Below are 20,686 nucleotides of genomic sequence, written 5' to 3'. Positions count from 1 at the left end.
ATCTGAGTCTCAGAAACAGCAAAGAGAAAAATCCAGGTTATATCTTATAAATGGTCCTTTAGCAACACCCGTCTACGATCATAGGCCCTCAGAAGGCTGAGACAAGAGGGTTGCTAGTTGAAGATCAGCATGGGCTCCATCATCTCAGAGACATGGGTCAGTGGTGAAGAGCACAAATGCCCTTCCGGGGGACCTGGATTCGATGTAGGCACACACACATAAATAAAAAAAAAAAAAATCTTTTTTAAAAAAAGAACTTAGTCTTCTCCAATATATTCCACCAAATCCCACTGAAATTCATTGCCAGTATGTGCTGTTAGCTGAAAAGAGTACTTCAGGATGAGCTAAGGTCAACCTTGTATTTCCTGGGTATCTGTTGTTTCCTGGAACTGCATCGTCCACCAGCTCCCAGCCCTAAATCTCCAGGTGAAAACTGAAACTCATAGAGGAAAGGGTGGGGAAGGTAGGGGAGGAATGATGTAATGATATCATAATCTCAAAACAAAATCAAAAAACCTAAGTTTAAAAAATAAAGAAAGAAAAGAAAAATGGAGCTAAAACCTGCCCTGCTTGTGCCGAGTTGTAAAGGGGAAAATTCTGTAGAAAACCCCAAGCCAGCTGGAGGCAGTCCTGTCTGCCACGGGGTGGCTGCACCGTACAATAATGAAGGAGCTGTGTTCACATAGCCAGATGTAAGCAGGAGCAAGGGGTGCTGGGCCCCCACAAAGCAGGGCCTCTGCACAGGTAGGTGGCAGAGAGCTCAGGGCTAGAATTGCTGTGGCAGAACCACCAAATCTCAGTGCCCTTTCTGGACCCTGGCATCAAACCCCAGCTTCCCCTGGGCATGACCCTGATGGAGGTTCTTACCCCTCTGTGTCTTGGCTCGCTTATATATTGAGTGCAAATGATCATAATGGCTTGTTAATCCTTGCTGTGCACCAGGCCCTGTGCTCACATCTGCCCAGTTGTTGCCATAGTGACTTTCACCATCTCCCCAGAGCCATAGGTGGGTTTATCATATTCTGAATGAGGCGTAGAAGGAAATGAACATGGCTGGCGACTGTTCCAGGACCTGTCTGCAACGTTGGTGACCACGTCTGGGCAGAAATGAGGTGAAAGCCTAGGTGACATGGGAATAGTAGTGACAAGGTGGCCACAGACACTGCCAGTTTCAGCTTTGCCCTTCACCCACACATACACACACAAAAACATCATATCACATCCTCACCCCCTTGGGCTCCATGCCACTCACATCCTGCATTAGCAGCCTCCATACCCCTCCTAAAAGCTGGAGATGTGACAGAGGGAAAGGGCTCAGGCCCAGCCCACTTCCTCCTTGAGCTCACTCTGCATTCGGAGCGTGCAGCATTCCCACCCCGACCTCAGTCCCAGGCTCTATCACCTTTGGCCAAAAGCCTCTGGCTGCTCAGTGCCAAGAAAAGTGACTCTTTCACTGAAGAACTCCTGAGTGTGCCAAGCCCTGGCCAGGGGCCTTCCCTTCCCATCACGTGCCCACCCGTTGCTTCAGAGCTGGGCATATAAGAGTGGTCCTCATAAGAAAGCTGGTGACACAGGCCTGAGAGATCCAGAAGGTCCCATTCGGGGAGTGGTAAGGATAAGGAAGACAGCACCTGCATGTGTTTGCTACAGATGTTGGCTGTGCCCCTGCCATCATGTGGTGAAATAGAAGAGGAGAGGTTCTTAGCTCCCAGTCATGCTGGGGTCAGATCCAAGTGCTGCCACTTATGGTGTCACCATGAGTGAGTCAGGTCCAGAGCAGCACTGTCAGGACAGGAAAAGTTGGCTCCAGGGGGTGCAGAGCGGAAACACAGTTTATGTCTTCTACAGGTCTTGGAGAGGACATAACTCTCGCTTTCATGGTCACAGGTTCTGAACGGGAGAATGCTGCTGCTGTGGGCACTGCTGGTATGCTGGGGGCAACTGCCCCAAGCCCGAGGGATGACCCATGGTCCTCTCTTCCTCTGTATTAACATGGACCAGCTTGAATCAGGTGAATCTCAAGGAACGAGCTTGGAGAAGCATGACCTCTAAGAAAGCAGAGTAGTGGACAGCCCTGGGCTTCCTCTCCTCTGGCCTCCCACTTACCAACCATCCACGGTTGCCCTTGCTCCTCCTCTGCTCTAATGCCTGCTGTGCCTCCCACTTGCCATGAGCAGGCCTCACCCTAACATTCAAATCCATATACCTCTAGGGCCTTCCCCACCACCTTCCCTGCCCACCACATAGAGGTCATGGCTGCTTCTTTGGCTGGTGTGGGCCCTTCCCCTACTTCTCTCCTTCTCGATGTAGTGTACTCTGACAGCCTGGAAGACAAAGTCCTTGCCTCCTCTCCTCTTCTGATCTCCCAGTAGCGGTCAGGTCTCTCCTTTCTCCCACAGACCTCTGATGAAACCTCTTCAATGGCCTTGTCCAGACACAGCACGTGCTAACCTGTCTGTCTGTCTGTGTGCTGTTCTCTCTGCCTCTTCTCTATGAGGTGCTTATTGTCCTAGCTCAAGGATCTGTTTTGCAAATTCACCATACTCATAACCTCAAGGCCTTGGCATATGCTGTTGCTCTTCCCGGACCCTTCCACAATGAATTCTTTCACTTCCTTGGGATATCTGCCCCATGCCTCCTCCTCAGAGGAGACCTCCCTGACCTTCATGTCTGGAGCAGACCCTCCTCACCGGAGTCACACTTCATTTTCACCTGTTTCATTTTCTCTGTCACACTTCCAAAACTTACTTTACTTGCTGATCTGAGTACTAGTTTGTCTTTTTCCCTGACTACCATGTCAACTCCGGGGCAGCAGGAGCCACACTGTTCCCTGAGCCCAGAAAACTAAGACTTGCCAGCTGAGCTCGGTGGCAAGGTGAGGCTGAGCCAGGAGAATGGCTTGAGCCCAGGAGTTCAGAACCAATCTGGGCAATACCTGAGCTCTGGTCTCCTCACAACGACTGAAGAGCTATCTTGTCTGCTGGCTGAATATAGGTGCCAGTGGGTATCTGCTGCTTGGCTGGCCGAACCCTGAGGAGATGCTCTGTCCCCAGACATTTCAGATCTGTTCTCACAGCATGGGGTCATTACGCGTATGATCATGATGACTGTGGCTGGATCCCCAAATGAGGCGGTGTCTGTCCTGGACAACCTGCCCTTCGTCAAAAATGATTTTGTCAAAAAGAAGAGTGGGCTGGACCTGTCACTCGTGGGGGACCTGCTCTCTGGGAAGACTGTGCCTGAGCTGAAGAAGCTACTGCAAACAGCCGGGTGAGTGGCCGGCAATGTAGCCTCTGCCTCCCTTCTCCCTCAGGAGGCCTTTCCCTGTCAAGTAGAGCAGAGGTGGGCAAGCAACTTAGGGTCCACAGTTCTCCCCAGCTCAGATGTATGGAGCAGGTGTCCTCCTGTGTGGCTATCTTTCCAGACCTCTCCAAATCTCTCCAGAAAGGAAGCAGGGTCTATACCGAAGCAGGCTAGCAGTACAGCACCCTCTGTGGCCCCCTGCTCTTACACTTTACAAATCTGAAGTGTTTCCAAAAGAGTTTCGGTCGGTCACCTGCATCTGAAGGATGTGAGTTTTCCAGGCTTCCCAACTCTGTAACTTTGCCACTCTAAAGTGTCCAAAGCCCTGTGGAAGAGGGAGACTAGGGCAGCAGTCTGCAGCTACTTCCTGGAAGCATGGCTAAGCGCTTGCTCCTGGCATCCACTAACAATCACTGGTGCTGATACCAGACTCTTGATAATGCCAGCTCACATCCTCCTTGGTCCAAATTCCCTTCCTTTAAGGATACAGCCATGTTGGCTTATAGTCTAGGCTACTCTAGTGTGACTTCACCCTTATTAATCATGTCGGCAGCCAGTGTCTTTCTAAATAAGGTCTGGGGTTCTGGGGGCCAGGAATGGCTTCAGTTTGAACTTGGAGGCAGGAATACAATGCAACCCATGAAAATATGGCCACACCTGTCCCAACCTCTCACATGACAAGCATTGGTGTCAGGTCTATAGTCCCTTAGCCAGTTCCCAGATGCCCTACCATGCTGTCTGTCCAGCCCTGAGAGCCCTGGGTTGGAGCCTGCTAGCAGATAAGAACTCACCTAAATGAATGGTATTGGCTTTGGTTGGTGGCAGGTTTCCCTCAAGGTGACAAGGCTCAGCCAGGAATGTGTGAGTCCCTCCCCAACATGAGCAAGGAAATACCCATAGATCCTGAGACTCCCAGCTCAGAAAGGGATTTTTCTGGTGGGGGTGAAATGGAGTGCGAAGTCAGGGAACTATAGTGGGGGGAGGCACTGCCCAGGGAGGCTTGGGAGGCGGCATGGGCAAATACCATCCCAGCCATGCCAAGTGTTGGCACTGTCCACTGATTTCCCCCACCCCACCTGGGTAACCATGCCATGGCTACAAGCCTACCTTCTCCCAGGACATGGTTTGGGAGGGACAAAGAAAAACACCACATGGTCTGATCCTAAAAATACCCTCCAGGCTGCGGAAAAGGATCAAAAGTTCTGTCCTCAGCTACATTGGAGGTTGGAGACTAGCTCAGGCTGTATGTGACCCTGTTTTGAAACAAACAGGAAAAGAAATCCCCTCTGGAAGACTCCGAGCTGGTGGCCTGGTTTCCCCTGGGACAGAACATGCTGCTGCCAGCCCCAGTGGCTCCAGGGGAACCAGCAGCTGACACTGGCTTCCACAGTGCAACCTTGACCCCTCCGAGTCCGGGGAGGGGTACACCTGAGGCCTCAGAAGGGAGCACAATGCTTGAGGGTGCTCAGCAGAGACCATGGGTCTGCCAGGACTCCTGCTTCCCCACTCTTGCCTGTTGGATTTTCTTTTGAAAAGCTCATAGGGCCTTATTCCCCAGACTTCTTCCACTGAGCCACAGCCTCAGCCCCAAAGACTTTCACCTGGATTCAGGTGGTTATGTGTGCACAGACTTAAGATACAGCCCCTGGTTTGTTAGAGGCTGACCCAGATAAAGGTATAGCCTGTCCTCGAGGCATAGAGACTGGAAACAGAGTTCTGTGGTCTCTGGCAGTCCAGTGAGCAAGGATGGGCTGCCCCAAAGCTCTCTCCACTGCTCCTGCTGTCAGCTCCCACTCTAGCTACTTCAGATACTCACGGAGCCAGACCCATCACTCCCAAATCTTCCATAGGTTGGTCATAACAGATGCCAAGGGACCGGAAGTCACCGTGCAAGTTCTAAGTGACAGCCTGCTGCAGGTCACACTGCGCTGCAAACTGTACCTCTCGTTCCTGGAGTAAGTACCCATAGCCATAGCACTTCCTCCCCACAGGCTGCCAGGAGGAAGACTAACACAGTGGCCACACCACAAGCCCTCTCCACTTGGGCATGTTTCAAAGACTGACTTACAGGGGAACTGGGACATAGAATGGGTTGAGAGGCCTGTCCAGGATTGCACAGTGAGTCTGCAATGAGGGTCCTCGCCTATGCCATTTGTGCATGTGGGCACACTGGCACTAATGGGACAGTCTGGGAAGGGTCTGGGACTCCTGGACTGAGCAACTGAAGCAAGAGTGTCCATTTCCTGGGCATGAATCTCTAATGGGGCATAATTCCAGTTCCCCACTGCAGTAGGCCAAGTGTCCACCTGCACACTTCTGAACTGTGAGTGTTGTACCTGTGGCCACTGGCAGAGGCAGTGACACAGACCCATGTTGGCTTGTGAGGTAGGGAGGGTCACATGCCCTTTGAGAAAATGCCAGCTCCTGCCTTTCTTGTTAATAGGACTTTTTGGTGTAACTTATCACTTAACGGAATGTTCTATGACCACTGCACCTGGAATGCAGCTGATCTCATCCGATGTCAGAAGCTAAGAAGACCCCTTAGCGCTTGAATGAGAGCTCTAAGCCTAAGGAGACACTATGATAGAGTCAAGGGGCCCTGAGAATGTGTCTCTGTTCCCTAAAGAACATAGCATTGCCTTGGTTGGGATAGTGTGGTAATAGTAAGACTCATGACCCAGTTGGGAGAGCATGTGCCCCATTCAAGGCCACACTCGGTGCAAGTGTCCGCTGCCCTGTGGGGACCCTGGCCTGGGCTGCCCAGTCAGTCAGCAGATTCTGTATTTCATAGAACACTCCTAGTTTCTAATGTGAGCCTGCTGGCAACAGCAACAAACAACCAGTTTGTGACTTCTGGTCTCAACCTTGGACTCTGTAGAGCCTGCCCAGACATACTGTCCCTACAGGATCCTGTGGCTAGAAGCCATCAAGAACATACGCATTGGAGTACGGCTAGAACAGATAGGGAACAAGACCCAGGTGGCTTTCGAGGAGTGCCACACACCGCCTGGGAGCCTGCACATTAAGGTCCTGAACCGGTGAGTGCCTTCTGAGCCTCCCTTGAGCACGGCAGATGGTGGCTCTTCCTGAATTGGCTGGCCCTTTCTGCAGTGGTCTTTCTCTGAAATCCAGGGCCGGCACCACCTCTCCTTCAAAGCCACAGCCTGTACATGCCACCTGTCAGCCTCCCCTGCCTCCACACTGAAGGTCGTGGTTACTACTCAACCACTTCTTAGTTGCTCCCCAACAGGGGGTCCTGGTCAGCTACAGTTACTAAGGGGACGGATCCTTCTTCTGTCTATACAACACAAAACCTCCAGAAAGCCGGACATGATCTCTCCACTGACACTGGAACCACTTCCTGCTTGAAAATTCCAAAGGCTTTTATGAAAGAGAGACTACAAATCAGGAGATGTTGCAGAAAATCAGAGAGAATGCACATGGATGGGGGAAGACAGGAGGAAGAGAAAGGAGAGGAGGTGGGGGTGCCAGGGAAGGAGCAGGTACCCCCGTGGACCTTCCTGCTGGCCTGCCTAAAGGAGTTTTCTTTCCTCAGCAGTGTGCAGCTTTCCCTTTCCCGCCCATGCCTTTGGTACATGGCTAACCCTACCTGTCATCCCTCCCCTAGAAAAGACTCCCAGTTGCCAAACCAACTGCTGAAACTGGTGACTGAAACCGTGGAGAAATCACTGCCTTTCCTCCTCCAGAAGATAGTGAGTCACCAGGAGAAGGAATGGGTTCCCCAGCCCCTCCACCTCGGCCTCGGGCCAGCAGGAACCCCTCTTCCCTTCCCTCTAGGTGTGTCCTGCGAGTACAGACCTGCTCAACTTCCTGCTGGAGGACCTGCTACACATCACTCTCCGTACGTTGCTGCTGGCCAGCTGTCCCTTGCCATGCTCCAGGCACTGTCTATAGCAAATGCCCAGAGACAGGACAGTCCTGCCCACGGGAGGGATACTTCCTCATGGGGAAAAAGAGGAGCAATATAGTTTGTAAGCTTCATATGTCACGTCCTCTGTGAGCCTCAGTTTTCCTATCTGCTAAGCAGAATCAATGGAAGGCCCACAGATAAGGGCTGTTAGAACAATGCCAACAGCCAGGCACAAAGCCATCATGCAACAAATGTTCCTTGTTCCAAGAGGCTCATGATCAGCCAGCAAGGAACTTAAAGCTGAGCAGAGGAGAAGGGATTTCTCTCTGCCTACCACAGCATCCTTCCCACCTCTGCCTCTGGCTGAGTTGGGTTTCGTTTCTGCACCATAGCTCCTATCGTCTCGGGTCCTAATGATTTCCAGTACTATTTGGCCAGCACAGAGCTCACAGAAGAAGCCATCCTGATGAGACTGCAGGTGAGCAACCCTAGGCTGCCATGGGCCCTTAGGGAACCTGCTGGGAGAGAACAGGCAAGGAAAAGGAGAAACAGGGCTTCCCAGGGTGGAGCAAAGGGGCAAGAGGAAGACAGGCAAGAGAGGTTTGAGAAAAGGGAATGGTTGGAGAAAGAGGAAAGAGTGGGGAGGCCAGCAAGTGAGTCAAGACCCAATGGGAGAGCAGTGGAGTCAACTCCCAGATGGGGAAACTGAGGACAGAGAATGGCTGAAGACTGCCCAGCTCCTGTCCACTGCTCCTTGATGTCTCTGTAATGGAAGGTAGGAAGGACAAGAAGGTCCAAGAGGGGCAGCGTTCAGAGAATGGAGTGGAGCTTGATGGGGGCAAAAAAGCCAGGCTCCAGGGTTCAGCTCTACCTCTCCTCTCATGTGGGATTTGAATGAGTGGCACCACCTCTCTGGGCCTCAGATAGTGGTCAGATAGTGACCATGATGGCTCCCTTCTGGTGACGCTGTTGGTAGATTCAAACAAAACTGCAGCTGCTGTGGTCAGTGTGGTGAGCTGTGACCAGGTGTCCACCAGGGGAGCTAGCTGTTCCCACTGAATGTCTTTCTTTCATCATCTCTCTGAAGCTTGTGACTCCCTGTGGCCCACACCAGCGGGCCCCAAGGCCAGAGCATGTGGTTCCCCCGCCTCTCCCAGGATTAACTGAGAACAGCATGGCAGACCTTGCCTTTTGGCTAGAAATCTACAATGACATCCTGTCCTGTCTCTACACCATCCAGGAGATCTTCGTGGAGCCCCAGGACCCCTCAGTGAGTGCTAGGAGATGGACAGTGGGGAAGGACAGAATGTTCCTGCCGTTTCTTACATGAAAAAACCAAGGCCCCAGAGCCAAAGTCACTTCCCTACTCTGGACTTGACCAGCCTAACCTGACCGGCTCTTAATTTGTGGTGCACACAGGGTCCCTACCATGAAGAGATCAAATTTCCATAAGGGGATAGAAAACTAAGCAAGAAAATGATAGGTTTGGGGATGGGTGTTCAAGAGGGATACTGAGATGGATTACTGGGGAGTATAGAGTTTATTAGAAGAGTTATTAACACCACAGATAGACAGACAGACAGACAATGGGCAACAACCTGGCAGATTCCTGAAAAAGGGCTCAGCACCTTTCTGGAAGAGGTGGGCTATGTTGTCATATCTTTCTGAGGATGGGGAGGTTTTACAGCAAGCAGGAGGCAGGGAAGGAGTGGAGAGTCGGGTGTGAGGCCACCAGTAACTTCTCACTTCCCAAATGAGAGGGTCTGATTCTGGGAGAGTCTGATCTGTTGGCTAAGGACTCACAGACAGTGTCTCAGTAGGTGCCTGCCAGTGTCTGTGAGAGGAAGCCCTGTCAATATTGTGTGCGGCCTGGGCAAAGGCTGGGTTCTAACACTACATTCTTACCATAAATAACTAGGCGGCTTTGCTTAAAGCAGTCCCGGATGTTGCTGGACACCTGGATATTGCTGCTAGGGAAGGCATACCTGAAGGTGACCCCTGCAGTGGTGAGGAGGCACACACAGAAACACCTGGGGAACGAAAGCTTCCCAGGGCTGATGGGAGCAATAAGCAAGGCCGCTGTGCTCCACAGCAGCTTCTCAGTATTTTCAGAGTAAAAGCCAGGCTCCTGCCTGTGGGCCTGGGAAGTTAGATCTCTGGTCTCTGTCCAGCTCGGTCTCTTTATTCCCTGCGTTCTAGCCACATGGGCTGCACTGGTTCCCAGCTGAGTGTTTTAACATACTGGTCTCTCTTCCTGGAACATTCTTCTCTTCACTGGTAGTCTCAGTATGAATGTCATCTCCTCACACAGCCCCTTCAAGACTGCAGCATCCAAAGATCTAAGAAGGTGCTCTCTCCTTTTCTTTTTTCTCTCTCTCCCTTTCTCTTCTTCTTTCTCTCCCTCTCTCTCCTTCTCTCCCTCTCCCTCTCTCTTCTTCTTTCTCTCCCTCTCTCTCCTTCTCTCCCTCTCTCTTTCTCTCTCTCTCCCATTACTTCCCCCTTTTACTCTTTCAAAACACTAATCTCATTTTAATTATATATATATATATATTACATATGAATATAAAATTATATATGCAAAGTTCATATGGGTGTACTTATATAATATCACATATGTATGCAAAATGTGTATGCATATAAGTATATATGTATGTATATGTAGGCTGAGCAACCAAAATTCAGATCTGATCTCCAAAAGGCTCCAAAATCTGGAAATTTTTGAGTGCCCACACGACACCACAAGTGGAACATGCCACATCCAGAAACTTTACATCACACAAAGGAGGTTGTTTAAAACAGTTACACAAATGAGTTCCCGGCCTGGAGAAGTGTGTGGTCAACTACAGGTAAGGTCTCTGGTCCCCTGCTGCTCTTCCCACACAGGTGTGACAGCTCTGGTATGGTTACAAATGAACCCTGCATCTGAAGAAATTCTTACACTGGTGAGCAGGAACATATCTGCAGGGTGTCCTTTATAGCGTCACTTGCTACACAGTGAAAAAAATCAAATTTGATTCACGGCCCATCACTAAGCAACCAGCAAACTTAATCAGACTACGGTCAGTGTGAACTAAGGTACATTGCCTTGTAAGAACGGGGTTGTTCCACAGGGCCTGGCATCGAGAGGCACTAACAAAATTCAGGACTGTGTGGACAGAATGCTCCCCACTGTTCATACTCTTCTGTGAGCAGAAAAAGTCCATCAGGATATACTTCAAGATGATAGTTACCTCTGAGAGTAGGAGTCAAAGAGGAAAGGAAAGAGAAATTGGGTTAATTTTACTTCAGACATTTCCATAATCTTCTATATGAGGATTTGTGATTTGCAAAACACAGTGGAGCAGCAGCAACCCACTAGAGCTCAGAGGTAACTATCATCTTGAAGTATATCCTGATGGGCTTTTTCTGCTCACAGAAGAGTACAAACAGTGGGGAGCATTCTGTCCACACAGTCCTGAATTTTAGCATGTGTGAGGCCCTGGGTTCACTTCCAACCCCTCCCTGAAAATCAGTAGAGCAGAGATGGATGGGCAAGAATATGATAAAGCAATAGCCAGAAATTGTTAACGGAAGAATCTGTCGAGCATGAAATGTCCTCTATAAAACTCTCTTCATTTCACTGTGTTTATAGACTTTTTTCATAGTTAGAAGCTGTAGGTGCAGTTCAGTGGATAGAGTTTGCCTACGTACATGAAGCCCTGGCTTCCATCCAGGCACTGTGCACACCTATAATCCCAGCACTTTCGAGGAGGATCAAGAGTTCAGCTACATAGTGAGTTTGAGGCAAGGTTGATACATGATACACAAGACCCTGGCTCAAAAAAATTACAACAAAATGTTAGGAGAAAATTCGGAAAAGTTAACCTTTCCAGACAAATAGCCCTGAGCAGCCGGACACGTGACTCCTCCTGAGTGAGGCTAACTTGTGTATAGGCAGTGCATGTCTCCTGGAGCCCCAGTTTGCTCAGGACTCCACAGACTCTAAAGGACTCCATCTTTGCCTTTCTAGGAAACTGACCTCTGGGAGCTGCTGTCCCTGAGCAATCCAGAGTCCGAGCCAGAGGTAGGTATGGTGCCTGCCCCTCCTCCAGCACCCTGGGCTAGGCAGGCTGGACCTAGACATGGTCCACTTGTTTTGCTATGGACTCTAGAAGTCACAACACCCCTTTACAGTGTCAGGGATGTGAAACAAGAGGAAGTAGTCAGAAGACTGCAACAGCAAGATGTTGAAGAGGTAGAAGAGAAAGCCATTCCCCTGCCTCATGAGAGGGAGGCCCTTCCAAACTAGAAGCCATCTTCTAACCCTCCCTCTATCTTCTTCGCTTTAACTTCATTCAGACATTTAATCTGACCAGAGGGAGCCTGGGCCTGATCATCAGCACCCCGGACCCCCCCACTGTCCACATGGATGGCCTCAGGGCCACTGTCACCCAGCAGGGCTCACTGGCACTGCAGGGGAGCAACAATGCCTCCTCTGGTGCAGTTGCCTGGGTGAGTGGAACTTCACGGGTTTGGTTCCCAGCCTGCAGACTGAGGGAGGGAGATGGGACAGCTGTGACCAGTCCCACCACCATCTGCTACCAGTCTACATGTGGGCAGCTGTCCCCTGCCAGGACAGTAACTAGTTCCTGTACTCCTGTTCTCTCCCTGGGGCTCCCCAAGGACCTCCTAGGCTATGAAGAAGTTTCGGCTCCAGACCCTCCTATAGGGTGCAGTTAGGACTTTTAAAGGACTCCCTTAGACATGGCTGAGTCACAAAGCTGGAAGAAAACTTAGAGCCAAGATGCTCCTGACAACCCCAAACATTGGGGAGAATTCTGGGAAGTGTAAACCCCCCCCCATTCTTGATTCTGAATGCCCTGGCCTCAAAATTGGAAAGTGCCTCAAATGAGGGGCCAGAAGAGTCACTCTACCATAAATGTGCTGGACGGCATCCTAAGGACGTAACAGGGTCCTTGGGTCTTCGATGGCATCATTGTATGACCAAGCGCCAACTATCCCTCAGTGGTGTCGGAAAGCCCTGTACCTGTACATATGAGTTACAGAAGTGTAACAACAATCCCACAAAATCAAGGGGAGCCAGCTGTGACGGTCCACACTATAGTCCCAGCTACTTGAGAAGCTGAGGCAGAGGGATCACCTGAAGCCTGATCACATCTCAGAAGCCTGAGACCAACTTGAGCAACATAGCAAGAATCCATTCAAAATTAAAAAAAAAAAAAAATCAGGCCTGTTGCTCAGTGGTAGAGAGAGCCCTTGCCTGATGTGAGGCCCTGGGTTCGTGCCAACATGGCCACAGGTAAGGAGCCCACCGGTTTCCGGAAAGGCTGACTCCAGGACCAAGGCTGCCTTTACATGGAGCCTGCCTCAGGCTCAGGCCTGGCCTCCCCTGCCCCTCTCGGAGCAGCCAGCCCCTCAGTGTCCCCTCTCACAATGATGCCCATATAGGCACCGTGTGGGGAAGACAGTGACAAGGGTACAGGGTAAGGACCATGGGGCAGAACACAAGTTCATGCAGCTGGAGCTAGACTTGGGGCTGGGGCCAGATGCCCCCTCAGTAGGAACAACTCCAACTCTGCCCTGCCTGCTTTCAATCCCTCACAGCAACTCCTCTCCAAGGCTGCATTCTCCTCAAGGAGTGAGAAACTGGAACTCCAGTTTACGCCACACAGGTAACGGGTTTTGGATTGGGAAATATAAGACAGCTGGCAGTGGTGGGTGGGGAGAAAGAGGGTAGTTAAGGACACCAGCCCCCTGCTGTGCCCGAGGAAGGCTAGGAAGGGTAGGCACTTAGACCCCGCCCCCAGTTCACTCACTGACCTACTCTCTTTCCTCTGACAGCGCTGTAGTCACCTTGAGCTCTTATCCCACCATCATTGAGAAGCAGGTGAGTCCCTTCCTTCAGCCCTGTGTCCTAAATGTACAGAGTAAATGGTGTCAAGTCACTAACATAGAGTTGAAAGCCTGAGTCATGCTCTGTCCATAATCCCATCTCACCTTGGAGCCCCCAAATCCTATAAGGTAAAGCATCTGGAGCTCTGGGCTTGTCTGTTTCATGCTTTCATGTATATAAAAAAATTAATAATTGAGCACCTACTATGTACCTAGCCCTCCTTAGATACACAAATGGGTCAAGTATCAACACAAAGGTCTGCACCCTTTGGGAATTCACTTGGCTGACAGACATAAATAAGCCTATATAAACCTCAGCAAAGCAAATTATACAGCATGGAGACACGTGATAGCATCACGAAGTGAGAAGCAGGGTTGGTGTGGGGATCAGCAACATTAGAAAGGAGTCTGGGGGCTGGAGAGTCGGCTCAGTGGTTAAGAGCACTGGCTGTTCTTCCCAAAAGATAGGGTTCAGTTCCCAACACCCACATGACACCTCACAACTGGCTATAACTCCAGTTCCAGGGGATCCAACACCCTCATGCAGACATACATGCAAGCAAAATATCAATGTTCATAAAATAAATAAATCATTTTAAAGGAATCTGAGGGATGCATTGAGGTGAGTTTGGGGAGGGGGCTCGAGACAAGATGTCTCCGTGTAGCCCTGGCTGTCCTGGAATTCACTCTGTAGAACAAACTGACCTTGAACTCAGAGATCCACCTGCTTCTGCCTCCTGAGTGCTGGGATCAAAGGCGTGAGCCACTGCCACCCAGTGGAGGTAAGCTTTAAGCAAAGACTCCAAGCAGAAGTGGGGGGACTAGGGATAAACCAAAGGCCCAAGAAGACTGAGTGAGCCCCAAAGGGCTCAGGGAAGAGCCAGGGCTCTGCAGCAGAGAGCAAGACATCAAGAGATGGCAGGGCAGGTCGTACTGCAGTCATACTGGGACAACTTTTCCTCAGACTAAGATGGAAGCCTTCTTGAGAGAGTGCAGGCAGAGGAGAAGCAACACTAGAGAAGGCAATGGGGCCCTCAGCAGCGTGTAGCCAGCAGAAGGTGGATGAGGTTCACAGTAGGTCATGGTGGCTGAGCACACAAGAGTCGGGTGTTTTGAAGGTGGACCTAGCTAGTGGGATTCCCTGACGGGTCAGAGAAGGTGAAGGAGGTGGAGAGTCATGTAAGATGGGGCAAGGTCTTTAAGGGCCAGTCTTTTTGTCCGGACTGAACACAGGGGTGCAGGGAGCTAGGCAACAAGGCTGAACTAGCCAGCTTTCAGTCCCTGAGCTCAAGCCACTGCTGATGCAACGCACAACTATTCCCCCAAGAGTTGATCATGCTCCTGCTTGGAAAGAAGGGTGCCCCTCCCCATGGCCCACTAGTCCTCTTTGTAGGCCTGTGTGACACCGGCTCTAACCCAAAAGAAGAAAAGCCACAGGTGGTGGGGCTGAGTGAGGGTCCCAACCTAGAAATGCTGTAGGGAGAGAGTTCCCTGGGGCCGGAACCCAGGCCTGGCAGGTGACCCACAACCCAGACCTGCCCTACAGAATATTATGGTACTTGTCAAAACATTTTCACTTGTGTAGAATCTGGGCCAGAGACAGTAAGATTCCTTTTCTCAGGTCAGGAAGCTCTTCTATGTCATATCACAGGGCATCCATCAGACCAGGAATGACTACGCATGGTCAGACAATTTGTATCCTGCATAAGCCACCCACACCACAGACAAGTAAAATTCTGTGTCTAGCAATAGCATCTCCCAGCAAACAAAAGGGATCTGAGGGAGTCTTCTGCTGTGTCCTGATGAGTTGGCAGTCTGATCAAGACCACCTTGCACACTTCTAGGGACGGAGGCTGTTTCAAGATGTCCCAGTAACTCTCAGTCCTAGAAGTCTGTCTCTCACACTGACCCAGAGTTGGTCCCTGCAAAGCTGCACCCAGGGCTCCCACAGGCCCTTCTGTTCCCTTCCCAGCTCTCCTGCAGAAGTGGAGCCTATTGGGGTTTTTCCTTTTCGGCCCCCTCTGTATTTCCCCTGGCCCTTCACTAATCTGACCCAAAGGCTCCAAAGTCCTTCAAAAGTGGCATCAGGATATAAATGGTGGCACCTGTAATCCCAGCACTAGGAAGGCTAAAGCATGAGGAGAGCAAGTTCAAAGCCAGCCTAGCCTACACAGAAAGACTTTGGGGTTTTTTTTTTGTTTTGTTTTGTTTTGTTTTGTTTTTTTGTTTTTTTTGTTTTTGTTTTTTTTGACTTTGGGTATTTTTAAGGTGGCGTCTGTAGGACTTCCCCAGACTCTGCACTGCCTCTGTATGACAGCATCTCCTGAGCCTGGCTTGGAATGTACCAAGCTAGAGGAACTGAGCTGCCTGCTGTTTCCCATTGCAGGAAGAGCACCTGAAGTCCTTGCTCTGGGCGGTCCTGAAGAGGCACTTCCTGCCTCATCACAACAGTGAGTCTCGATATACTTCTCTGCCAGGCCACATATCACAGTACATTGCTGGAGGGGGCGCCAGGCATGTCCCTGGAAGCTACAAACAGCTGCCTGGGTGGAGACTGGCCTCCAGGCAAAGCAGGAGGCAGTACAAGTTGCAGAGGCTGCTAATGCTAATACTGATGCAAGCTCAGAGCATGGGCAGGTGGCCAGAAGAGTAGCTGCAGAGAGGATGTAAAGTCACAGTGAAGGGGCCTTCAGAGGGGAGGAGCCACTCAGCCTCAGCGAGAATGAGGCCAGCTGTCAGTGGTCCCAATGGAAAGCTAGATGGGCTGAGGACAGCAGGCTGGCTACAGTGGGTAGCTCGCACTGTAAACATGATCAGTACAGTGGGCATTTGTACCTGCCAGAGAAGCTGAAAGCTGAATGTCACAATACAGCACCCTCACCTCTAGCTATGAGGAATCCAGAATTTTCCAAAACCCCCTGTGTTATCCTGGGCTCCCCAGATGCTGAGACAAAGCAGTGTAGACAGCTGGGGAGGTGAGCCAGGAAGATGGTTACTCGGTCAGTACCTGTGCCCCACTACATGATGAGCTTCCCAGGGACACAGGTCCTTGTGCTTCTCCTTGTGTTCCTAGCATCTGTCCACTGACTCACACCAAGTGATATAGAATAATAGGAGATAAATATATCCTATGTATATGTATACACACACACACACACACACACACACACACACACACACACATACACATATATGAGCTAAATGGTCCAGCCCTACTAACCCCTGAGAGATTATCTGGCTCAGCCTTTTCATCTTTTAGATGAGCCCACTCTACAGATCCAGAGAGGTTAGGTGACTTGTCCAAGGTGACCCAGCAAATCTCTGGCCAAGCTGAGTCTAGGATCTTAACTCCTTGCTTTCTCAGCTGGGGGTCTTTTGCGCTCTGAGTCACATTAGGAGAGCAATCACTTTGAGAAGTTGGCAGAGACTCAAATTCTGGCCAGGCTTCCATCTTTCCTTCCTTCCATATTCCCAGGGAAGGCTCTGGGCGTGAAGCAAGCGAACCTGTTTAAAAAGGGAGACTGGTGGGGCACAGAGCTGGGGGCAATGGGAGGTCCAGCAGGGCAGCCAGAGAGGTCAGACAGGCAAGGATGCTACCTGCAAGGGGCTGAGGAGATAGAGACAATTCTTTCTGTGCCCACCACAGGCACTCACTTGTGTGGCACACTCCGAAACACCACAGGAGTCAAGAGACAAGCCAGGAAGTGGGCCAGGCCCAGAAGTTGGTATGGTCATACAAGGTCTAAACTCCAGGCCAGGAGCCTGCTCACTGCCATAGGGTGCTGCTCATACCACACCCCCACCCAGAGGACAGAGTGCGAGCCAGTGAGGAAACCCAGGAGAGATATTTGAAACAGTAGTGGGGAGACATGGGTAAGCCCCATGGAGAAGACTAGAATGAGGGGCCCTCAGGCTGGGACCCCAATGAGGTCTGAGAACAAAAAGGAGAACAAATGTGTGGGCTCTTCTTCCTCTATCCTCTCCCACCACCCAACTTCCAAGTGAGCATTAGGCCAACAAGAGGATGCCAGATCACTCCGAGCCCACAGTGGCTGGAGGAGATGGGTGCGGCTGCTCAGCAGAAGGTGGTGGGACAGGAGAAGGTCATGCCAGACCCTCAGTTTTTCACAACTCAGTTTATTGAAAATCAGCTAGACAAATGATTAGTTCACAGAAGCACTAATTGTGCACTGGCCAGCTCTGTGGATTTATTGGTTTGAGGCTTAGTTTTTAGATATTTGGCAAGCAAGCATATCAGTGAATACTTGCCTTCTTTGATACAGTCTAACAGAGCCAAATTTCTAGCATTTTCAAGTTGATTCTGACTCCTGTCTCGTCTATTTTCGAGATGTTTCACTTCTACCAGAATGTTAGTATTTTTCAGTTTCAGTGTGAGAATTAGGTAGGGTGTGTTTTCTGAGTAGATTCACAGGAAGTCTTCAGTCTTCAACAAACTGAATCTTCCTTAAAATACCACAGAAAAGGATACCTTCCTAAGAATGTGTTCACAGGTCTAGGGTATATTTTTTTTTAATGTTCCTTTAAAAGACAAGTATAAGCGAATTGTGGGGGGACCAGGAGACAATCAGGAGTACCTAACCTGTGGCTCACATGGCCTATGTGTCCCAGGGTAGCTATGAATGTGGCCCAACACATCTGAAGATGGCATTATCATGTTGACATCACCTCCACCGCTTTTCCTGGGCTGCTTGCTGTTCAGGGCTGCCTGACTAAGGGGTTGGCTACAGAAAGCCTCTGGCTAGGGTCTGGAAACCTCCCAAGCATACCTGCCAGTCAGCCCTGCCCACCAGGCCCTGAGCTCCTGCCTTCCTCTTACAGGGTGGCTCAGAGAACATGGCCTCCCACTGCCCGACATCAGGGGCATCTCTTTCAGCCATGCCCAACCGAACTTCTCTGAGGTAGGTGCAGTGGGAGGGGTCTCCCCATGATGCTCAGCAAGTAGGCAAGAAGTTAGAAGCTGAGGCTGCTTCCAATCCTTCTGCCTCTCCTATTACCTCACAACTATGCTAGATGTCGCGCTGCAGTTATAGGTGACTAAGGCCTTGGAGACGGACATGAGTGCCTCTGGAAGCCAGAGCACAGGGCTCATGGGGAACATCTCCCCTTACACAGACAAAGTTAATGCTATCTCCCCACTTCATTCAAGAGGAGACCTGAGGCTCAGAAAAGCAGAAAAGCAAGGCTAATGTGACAAAGCAGGGGTCTTGATCTGACCTCAAAGTCTATGATCTTAGCCAGGACCTACAATTGCCCTAGAACTGAGGTATCCTGGATGTACTCACGGTACCTACAAACAGTGCTGTTGGACCCAGGGCCTGCTGTCTGCAAACATCCAGGGGTGAGAAGCAGGGGTTGGGTAGGGAGACCAGACAGCCAACCTGAAGGAAAGGAAGTGGAGGGGAGCCCTAAGATGCTGCCTGGGGATCTGCTTACAAGCCTGTCCTGCTCCCATTTCTTCCCAAGGGTGGAAAGTTCATTTAAGGAGAGTTCCAGGGCTGAGGTCCCAGTAGTGAATATTTTTGCTGCTCTTCTAGAAGACCCAAGCTCTGTTCCCAGCACCCACATGTAGCAGCTCACAACCACCTACAACTCCAGCTCCAGAGGATCTGATGCCCTCTTCTGGTCCCTGCACACACAGCAAACACTCACACAGACATGCAAACATATACATACATAGATACAAATAAAATAAATTAGAAATTTTTTTAGAAAGATAAAAAAATATTTGAAGGCAATTGCTGAAGAAAAGTTGGAAGGCAGAAATGTAATCTCAAGCTAATAGAGCACATCTCCCAGAATGAAATGTCTCCTGAAGGCCAACCATGACCATGATAAACTCCAGATGGGGAGCAGGAGGGGGGAACAGGACAGAGAGACAGATACAAGGATCTTGGGAGATGGAGAAAGGAGTTGGTAGGAAGGGTAGGGCTCAAACATACTCCTCATTTTCTTATCTTTCACCTTGAAAAGATTTCCAAAGTGGTGGCACATACTTGTAATCCCAGTACTCAGGAGGTGGAGGTAAGAGGATCATGAGTTCCAGGCTATATATATGAATGAATTTGGGCTTTGGCCCAACTTAGGCCCTGGCCTCCCGTCCCCATTCCTGACCACAGAAGCCTGCCTTCAGGAACCTGAGGCGAGAAGGGCAGCAGGCCACTCAGTGTCTTCCACTCCCCACTCCCAGCCTACTCTTCATCCCTGACATCAGCCTAGAGACCTTAAAGAGTCAAGAGAGACCCAAGAGAGTTGCTTGAGTAGGCCTAGAGGAACACATCCAGGTAACCCAGGGTTTGTTTATGCCCTAAAAATAATGCCACCAGCCCTGGGGCCATCAGATCAGGTGCTGACAGGGTGTGTGGGGCCTGCTGACAGATCTGAATGAACAGAGCCAGGACACAGCTGGAGCCACCAGCCACTGAAACACTGCCTCATAACCAGACCTGTGAAAAGCAAGGCTCACTTGCTGATTCGCCTCGAGGCCGCCTTGTGCCATTGTTCAGGTCGTGAGTGACATGACTACACAGAGCACCATGCAGAGTGTGGGTTGGAGGAAAAAGTGCCACCTGGAGCTGGACAGTGCACAGCCTACGCATCCCTGCATGGCTGCCCTGGTTGCTCACCGTTCACTCGTCCGTTCAGTCATCCGTTCACTTGTCCGTTCATTCATCCGTTCATTCATCCGTTCACTCATCTGTTCACTCGTCCGTTCACTCATCCGTTCACTCATCCCTTGGTTTCTTGGTCACTATACCTCAAAAAGAGCTCCAAAGTCCAGTGTGTTCCTGTCCTCATAAACACTCCAAGACTTCACTTCCCCTCTGCTCTACGCCCTTATCCCACTCACAGGTCACAGGTGTGGGCGCCTGTGGAGTGTCAGGGCAGACTGTGTGAGAAGTGGAGCACATAGAGACACTCTGCTCTGTCCACAGGATTACATCCACCTGACCATTCCTGAGTAGCTGCTCTGCACAGGGCCAGACCCTGCCCCTGGCTGCGCATGCTTAATACCCCAAAGCCCATGATCAGGAGCAGTGCCGGTGGAGTTCGAAGCTGTAATAAAGATGTTTCCTCTGGGAGTCTGGATCTGAGTTTGCTGTGTTTCCTGCCAGTTGGGAAGCTGCTTTGAAATGTTTAGATGAGGGCATCCTTCCCAGCTCTAGCTCTCCTATGACCCTTCAGATCTCTGAGTTCTGCAGAAGTAAAGACCCATCACACCCATCATCCCAGAACTTGGAGGCAAGGGTAGAGAAATTGTCATGTGTTTGCGGCAGCCTAGGCTACAGAGTGAGTTCCATGTCAGTCTGGATTAGAATGAGACCCAGCCAGAAAGCAGGACAGGTGAGAGAAAATAGAAAGAAAAAAGAGAGAGAGAAAAAGGCCTTTGACTCTCCAAAGGCCAGGCCCTGCAGGGATGACCAAGAAGGAAGATGGAAATACACTGAAGGAATGGGAGTGGCTAGGAAGGGGACCCTCAGGAGCCCAGAGGCATTTTGGGGGCCTTGAGTGCAAAGGAATGGGGCTGAGAGAGGGTGAAAACCCTCAAGGTGGACAGCCCTGGGACAGTCCCACGACAGAAGCCCTGACCTCGTGGTGTGG

General features: G+C 50.6%; 1 protein-coding gene across 1 annotated transcript; it reads left to right on the top strand.

Annotated features, from left to right (window-relative positions):
* The first annotated feature begins 1,902 nt into the window (after positions 1–1,902).
* LOC129672808 (uncharacterized) lies at positions 1,903–20,077 on the top strand. The gene is made up of 15 exons (XM_055602447.1): positions 1,903–2,011; positions 3,054–3,270; positions 5,154–5,258; positions 6,210–6,341; positions 6,932–7,016; positions 7,102–7,165; positions 7,567–7,652; positions 8,262–8,444; positions 11,184–11,237; positions 11,513–11,665; positions 12,779–12,846; positions 13,016–13,061; positions 15,453–15,516; positions 17,906–17,985; positions 20,020–20,077. The coding sequence occupies exons 1-15, from the start codon at positions 1,903–1,905 to the stop codon at positions 20,047–20,049; spliced, it is 1,476 nt and encodes a 491-aa protein (XP_055458422.1). The 3' UTR covers positions 20,050–20,077.
* Positions 20,078–20,686: the final 609 nt, after the last annotated feature.

The sequence above is a fragment of the Psammomys obesus genome, unplaced genomic scaffold, assembly GCF_907164565.1.
Source record: "Psammomys obesus unplaced genomic scaffold, mPsaObe1.curated_primary_1811, whole genome shotgun sequence".
In the NCBI taxonomy this organism is placed as follows: domain Eukaryota; kingdom Metazoa; phylum Chordata; class Mammalia; order Rodentia; family Muridae; genus Psammomys; species Psammomys obesus.
This window is presented reverse-complemented; position numbering and strand designations above follow the sequence as displayed.

Coding starts and splice junctions, on each gene's coding strand:
- LOC129672808 (XM_055602447.1), top strand. CDS start 1,903: ATGCTGCTGCTGTGGGCACTGCTGGTATGCTGGGGGCAACTGCCCCAA. Junction 7,017..7,101: donor CTTTCCTCCTCCAGAAGATA/GTGAGTCACCAG, acceptor CCTTCCCTCTAG/GTGTGTCCTGCGAGTACAGA. Junction 13,062..15,452: donor CCACCATCATTGAGAAGCAG/GTGAGTCCCTTC, acceptor TTCCCATTGCAG/GAAGAGCACCTGAAGTCCTT.